Source organism: Echinops telfairi, unplaced genomic scaffold (assembly GCF_000313985.2).
Source record: "Echinops telfairi isolate 266 unplaced genomic scaffold, ASM31398v2 ScPeMD7_3533;HRSCAF=4204_1, whole genome shotgun sequence".
Lineage (NCBI taxonomy): Eukaryota > Metazoa > Chordata > Mammalia > Afrosoricida > Tenrecidae > Echinops > Echinops telfairi.
Window position 1 is genome coordinate 19,540,891 of NW_022107432.1, and position 7,572 is coordinate 19,548,462.

Here is a 7,572-nt window from a genome sequence, read left to right on the forward strand (position 1 = left end):
TTCAGAATGAAGACCAACTTGTAACCACTGCCAGGAGGGCTCCTCTCAACCTAATTGCTATTGCATGAGTCCACTTTCCAATGGACTCTGTCTGAGAGCAAGACTATTCACATCCCTGGCCATTTGATTCTTACAGTGTTTTAAAGAAAAAGTATAGGTCCTGCCATACAGATTCTAAGAAGAAGAAGAAACAAAAACTCAGACTATATATGGCCTTTTCAGGGCCCAACTCCTGTAAATATTGGGAGCCAGGCTAGAGACCCAGACTTCCACTTCCTGTCCTGGTAAAGTGCTTTTTGGACCACAGCACGATACATTCTTGCCCAGAAGCAAAGTTGTTGGAGAAATTGTGGTTTAGAGAGCCAGAGGATACAGCAACGTGGACTTCCTGAATCTGTCCTCCCCCAACAGCCCCTATGGCTCCTAGTTACACTCCCCTTCCCCAACCCAGAGGATAGAGAACTGCATCTGTATCTCTAACACCTGACCTTCCTTGTCTCCTCAGAGATGAGGGGAGAATCGTTCTTCATCGGCATGAGGAGCCCGGGGCAGCCTGTGCACATCTCGGAGGATGGAGGGCTTTTGCTACTCTGCTGCATCGACAGAGACTGGGCTGTCACCCAGTGCTTCGCTGAGGAAGCCTTTCAAGCCATCACCGACTTCAACGACCTCCCCAACTCCTTGTTTGCGTGCAACGTGCACCAGTCTGTGTTCGAACGGGAGGAGAGCAAGGTAGGCTGCCTTTTTGCTACTCCTGAAATGTGGGGGCAGGTGGCATTCTCTAAAAGGCTTCTGGTTGCTAACTGGTGGTTGATGTTTTTGAAAGTGTTTGGTTGGCTTTCTCCTTGGTATGCCTGGAAGGGTGAGCAAAGCCTGTCCTATTATTGGCTAATGTTGGAAGGGCAAATGACTAGGCTGTAGAGGAGACTGTGTTGAATCCGTTCAAGTCCTCTGGGACTCGTCGGTCTGTCTAAGACAAAACTGGGTTGCCAGGAATGCAGATGGCAAGAGACACCCATTGGACCAGGAAGCAGATGTCTTCAACTCCTAAAAGTTTTATTTTCCCTTATTCTGCCAAATCACCTAATTTGCCTTTCTCAAACAATGCACACACCCCCCCTTCCCGTGGATTGGCGAATGTTTTGAAAATAGCATCGTAAATTGGGACTCCTGCAAGAGTTCCCTGGAGCAGATAAGCTGGTTGTGTACCACTTTGCTCACTGATAGGAGGGTGGCCTCATGGGTTACAGGTTGGGCTGCTAGCTGCAAGGTCAGCAGTTAGAATCCACCAGCCACTTCTTGGGAGAAAGACAGGCTCTCTACTCCTGTAAAGAGTTGGTCTCAGCAATCCACAGAGGTGTTTCCACTCCATCCTATAGGGCCTTTCTCAGATGGACTCCACTTGATGATAGTGACCTTACTATGGTGGATGGTGCTGCGCTGTGTGTGGTATCAGGATTTGAGTGGCAGGGTAGCACCTTGATTTGCAATCCCTGGAGAATGAGGTGGTCTGTATACAAGAATTTTCCAGAAAATGAAGTGTTGCATTTGAAGAAACTAACTTGATTTAATTTAATTATCTTAAAGTTTAAACCGCTTTAAATGCCATTTTAAACACCTTTCAAAGCAGGGGTCCTCAAACTTTTTAAACAGGGGGCCAGTTCACTGTCCCTCAGACCATTGGAGGGCTGGACTATAGTATAAAAAAAAAGCTATGAACAAATTCCTATGCACACTGCACATATCTTATTTTGAAGTGAAAAAACAAAACGGGGCAAAAGCACCCGGTGGGCCAGATAAATGTCCTCAGCGGGCTGCATGTGGCCCATGGGCTGTAGTTTGAGGACCCCTGTTTCAAAGAATCAGAGGAAGTATCATATTTGGAGATCTTTCTACAGTTTAACCCATATTTCCATGACCTTTGAATGGATGGGGTTGGAAAGAACAACATCTTTCCCTTTGGATGTGGATTTGTGGTTGTAAATATCCAGCATCAAACATCTGTAAATATGGGCAGGATTTTGGGGGTGGGGTCTTTTTCTCATCTGTAAACGAAAGTCTAGTTGGAGTCTGTGTTGGAGGCCGGGGCTAGGGTTTATGATCGATATTTCACAAATGCCTACTTCTTTTGCCAGTTGTGGAGTCTATACTCTGTGGACCAAACATGATCACTGGAAGCCTGTCTTGTGCATGTTTATGGTCTTGTAGGTAATCCTGATAGTCCCAAGAAAGCTACCCTCGGGCTTAGGAATCAATTTGAACTGTTTAAAGATAGGTTTATAATACTGTTGTTTTGGAGTTGGGCGATTGAAATGAGGGCCTGAAAATAGCTTGGAATCCAAGGAATTATACATGACGAGTCGGCAGTGGTACAATCGCCAGATGGCAGAAAGTAAGGAAACGGCACATGATCCCTAGAAAAGAAACCAGGAGTGTGCGTTGTGTGGTTACAACTGGGTTATCAAACAGTGTCGTTTACTCAGGAGAAGTGATTTCCGGTGACAGACTCTGTACAGAAACTAGGGACGACGTGCCCCTGCTTTCTCATTCTGTCCCCTTATGTGTCTGATCAATAATTAAAAGGCGTTTCCTTTGAGGCTTCCTGAGGATGAGCATTCGTTCTTGCTTAGAGATGCCTCTCACTCGATTGAAACAAAGCAACCTAGAAATGGGCCGGTTTCAAGGACGAGAGCTACTCAACATGAGGGGTCAGGGAACCAGAATAAGGACATAGAATGAGAGAGGTCTGAGAAGAATTCACACACAGATGGCTACCCTCATTTATTTTGATAGTCTGACCTATGACCAAATTCAACACCCACCACCACCACCACCACCACCACCACCACCACCATCACCACCACCACCACCATGGCCACCGCTATTAATTTTGGCTCGTAGCCACCCTCTGAAACATCTTTCTCTTGCCGGGTACCTGGGGGACTCATTTCACTAACCTTTTAGTTCTCAACCAACTACCGAACCACTGGACCAGCCAGGCTCCTATAGATACAGACAGGGTGCAGGGGGACATTAAACAGGCCTATGGGAAAATGGAATGACAAGAGACTGGAATTCTCCCATGAACTTTTTCTCGCCCTCTCATACATATATATCAACAGAGTATACATGACTAGGATTTGCCCCCTACCCTGAAAGGTTGGGGATGCTAACATTTTAGCTTCCTTGTTATCCTGGAGATGCTTCCGACTGCTGGTCTCCTCCCTCGGGTAGGACTGAGAGATTTGGAGCTGACGATCGCAGACGAGGCGAGCGGAAGCCTCCGCTCCGTTTGCCCACCTGGCTGACACACTTCCCCCAGGCCTTTCCATCTTGAGGTAATTTGGATGGCACAGAACTTGACTGCTCATCATACCTGAACAGGTAACACCACAGGATAGGATCTTCTAGTACTGGGTCTCTGCTTGTCGGAGTGGCAGGTATTCTGACACGCTCTTCTCTGCTCTTCGATTTAAGTCCTTTGATTCTGACACCTCAGGAACATTCCTTTTTTAAACCGCTCCATGAGGGCTGTGATGTTCAGTCCCGTTTTCTGTTCGGCAGACATGCTGGGAGGTCGTCCTTTGGTTTGGTGCTTTCTTGCAAGGAGTGAGCACACCCTTCCAAGTGGCTCTCTGTGGTCCAGATGGTTGAGAGTTGTTGACATAAACACAAAGGCGAGCCAGAGCTGGAGGAAGCAGGCATCTGAAACGGAGAAAGACAGACTGCTGTTTGCACGCCACAGCTTGAAGCATCAATTTTTGTGTGAAACACATTTAGCACCGGGAACTTCACAGCGGCCAACACCTAGAAATGACTGGGGCTCATTTCCCTTCGACTACCCCCCTGGGTTTGCCCTCTGGGGTCCAAATCAAGGCAGATGAGGTTGGAGGGAAAATCCTGAGAGTGGTGCTGGGTTGGCATGGAAGAGAAGAGTCTGTCCCTGGGGCATTAGCACTCCCTGGTTGCTCAACAAAGGGTCCCTGTGAGCGCTGTGGGATAAGCAGCGGGCAAGTAACCCTACAGCTGGTGGTTCTACTGCCCGCTCCAGGGAAAGTCGCAGAACGGGAAGCCTAATGCGCAGTTCTCAGACGGACCTGTCGGGTTGCTATGAGACAGAGTCGACTTGATGGCACTGTGGGTGTGGATTTTGATTTGGTCACGAAAGGGCAATAAAACAACGGGCATGCAACATTTACTCGGATTCAGGCTGATCTGGAGAAACCTGAAGTTTGCAGGTCATCTGCGAAAACACGGATTCGTTCAGTTTAATAAACTAGTAAAAGCAGCAACAAGCATAGTATGTAACTAGATGGCAGATGAATTTTTAAGTGCTTTCCCCACATTAAGCCTTTTAATATCATGACAGCCCTGTGAAGGGTGGGATGGGGGGGGGGTGTCTTTGTGCCCCTGTGCACCTCCTGGTGCATGGCAGGAAGGGGAGGAGTCAGGTGATTCCTCTGTGTAAACAGAAGAGACTGATGTCACTTTCAGGCCAAATATTTATTTACCAGTGTTAGGCTGTAAATGATGTTCTCTTTGCTCTGAGGCCACATGGAGCGAGGCCATGCTTGCCCAGGCTGTCTGGGTCCTGCGGGTGACAAATGGCTGAGTTCTAGCCAATCTATTATGAACATGTGATAAAACAAGACAAAAAAAATCTTTGTTTCAAGCCATGGAGGTCTGGTGTTTGTTATCATGGCATACGTAGGCTGTCTAAGTTGATCCAGTAAGTCTCGTGATGCTGAGTTTGACAAACGCAGACACTGATGCAGAGAGTTTGAACAACTTGTCCACAGACTCAAAGCCAAGATGCAGCAGAGCTGGGAGTTGTACTGGGCTGCCAAGCTCCCGCAGCCATGCTCTCAAATACTGTGAAATACTGCCTCTCCATTTACAAATATTTATTGAACATGGGCATAGTACTCCCATCCAGGGATGCTCCGGTGGTTAGTCAGGCACGAAGACATTGAATTTGTAGTCCACGGAGAGCAGTCAACACGGAATAAGCGGACAGATGATAATGTAGTGATGTGAACTACATGCATTGTCTGACTGTGTGTGCAGGCACACTCACACATCCATTAAGATAATAAAATATGGGGGTCCTTAAGCTAAACACAAAAGGATACAGCCTACCATAATTGGAAAGAGTTGAAAGACCAGGCTCTACTGACCACACTTAGTGTTTGTGTTTCTCACAAACGGATTGTCTCCATGCACTACAAGGGATTAGAGCGAGTCTCAGCTTCACAGTGTGCACTCAGTGGTCCCTCACTATGAATTTCAACCGATTTCGTCTCCGGAAGTGTGCCGAAGGAAATGCGAATCTAGTCTAACACTCAACAGTAGGCATTCCCCTGGAGGGTTGTAAGAGTTAAATCTGCCATTACTTGCGATCATTGCTTTATTTCTTGAGTACAAGGTAACGCCAGCCGAGTGTCCACGAAGAATGTGAATATACTCTTCGATCTACACAACTTCATGTCCTCAATACTGATACCCTCATTTCTAAAATCTGCAAAGGTCTGAGAACCAGGGCATGATTTTTGTTTTGTTTTGCGTCTTTTTTTCCCTTTTTCCCATGACTCATTTGGAGACAGAATCTCACTTGACCTAATTTGTCTTCAGTAACTACCTGAACCAATGGGAAACGTGAATGTAGTGTGAATATCCATATGCTTCTCTGCAGAGATAGTCCTGTCTTTCATTCCTGGGGAGAGTCACTTGGTGGTGTGGATAGCAGTTAGCACACTGGGTTGCTAACTGAATCAAGGTTGGAGGTTTGAACTCATTGCTTTAGAAGAAAGGCCTGTAGATCTCGTTCTAAAATTGGCATTGAGAACCTGCTGGAGCCCAGTTCTACTCTGACACACCTGAATTGCCATGTTCTTCGCTGACACACTTGGGGTTAACCATGTGTCACAATCAACTGGACAATAACAGGTTTGGGATTCATTGCTGGCCCCTTATGGGGTGTTCAAAGTTACAAAGGAGATTAGAAATTTTGCCTATCTCAGACCTAGCGGGGGCACTATACCATATGTGTTCTTTGCACCGAATTTCCTTTCCAAATCCCCAAATCCTGCATGCACACTAATTAGGGTCTAAACCTTTTACCCAGGGAATTGTGGAGCTGTGGAATATTAAGCTGTGCACCACATGTCTAAGAAGAATCCAGCATGGAAGTCTGGATTGAATGCTATCATGCTGAGCATTCAATGCATTCGTCCATACTAAGACGCCGCTCTCTGTCGGGAATAAAGGCCACAGTGAAGCCAGGGTGAGCACTGGACAGGGACACTGTCTCTATGACCTTTCCCGTTTCTCCATGGATACTATTGAGACTCCTTTTCGGACTAAAGCCTGATTTGCTGTCACTGCCGTCACCGCCACCCCCTGTTTTGAAACTCCGGATCAATGGTCTGATTCTGGGTCCATTGGACAGCCTCCAGGTCCACAGGACAGTTACTGCTGGGCACACAGGTTTATCCTGATCCAGACAGCCTACTTCAAGGAGCGTATATAACAAAACACTTTGTATCAGGCATTTTCTTTTCTTCGTTGATGTTTTGCCGTAACTGACTTGGAAGTCCCTTCAAGCAGAGAAAACTTGTATTCTTCTTTGTGTTCCTGGCCCCTCACCCAGGGCTTGGCACATTGTAGTGGCCATGCTGCTGTCCTTAGGTGCCCTCAGGTTGGCTTCAACTCATAGCGACCCAAGGTAACAGCAACACAACGCACTGGCCAGCCTTGCGCCATCCTCACAGTTGTTCTTATGTTTGGGCCCGTTGTTGCAGCCACTATGTCCGTCCATCTCATATGCTGCCCTTCCATTTTACCAAGCATGGCGTCTTTCTAAGGACCGGTGTCTCTTGATAACATGTCTGAAGCAGGAGAGAGTCGTGCCACCCTGGTTTCCAAGGACCATTCTGGCTGTACTTCTTGCAAGACAGATTCATTTGTTCTTCTGGCAGTCCATAGTATATTACATATTCTTTACTAGTATTATAATTCAAATGCATTAATTCTTTGGTCTTCCTTATTCAGTATCCAACTTTCACATGCATTCAAAAAAGCAAAAAATAGTCTTCAAAGTACCATTCCTGCTTATCCACACTTTAAAGAAGTCTTGTGCAGCAGATTTGCTCAAGGAAATATGTCATCCAGTTTCTTGACTGCTGCCTCGATGAGCATTAATTGGATCCAAGCAAGATGAAATAGAAGCTCTATCAATATTAAATTATACCTTCACTTATGAAAACACTGACTGAATTAAGACACAAAGAGGTGGATGTGCTGGGAGTGGGTAATTAATTTGAGATACAGCGAAGATTAGAGCAAGGTTTCTTGATGCTTAATCCAGTTCTTAACCTACCATATTTGACTGTGGAAAAACAGGTGCAAGAAAGAAAGTGGACTCTCCTTCACCACGGACAGTCGCATCAAAGAATTTCAGATGGAGACAACTTGGGCGATGCCCCAGCAAGATTTACCTTAAACCTTCCTGGGTTGGGTCCAAAGCACGCTAATAGTTAAGATACTCTCTTCACGTGAATAAACCTGTTTTTT

At 46.3% G+C, this 7,572-nt stretch overlaps 1 protein-coding gene across 1 annotated transcript in view; it reads left to right on the plus strand.

Moving 5' to 3' along the window:
• Positions 1-505: 505 nt before the first annotated feature.
• The window catches only part of RCAN2 (regulator of calcineurin 2), a 251,350-nt gene continuing 244,283 nt past the window's right edge, over positions 506-7,572 (plus strand). The window contains exon 1 of the mRNA XM_004710803.2: positions 506-732. Within this exon, the coding sequence (XP_004710860.1) occupies positions 508-732 (225 nt within the window). The 5' untranslated portion in view covers positions 506-507. The remainder of the gene's footprint in view (positions 733-7,572) is intronic.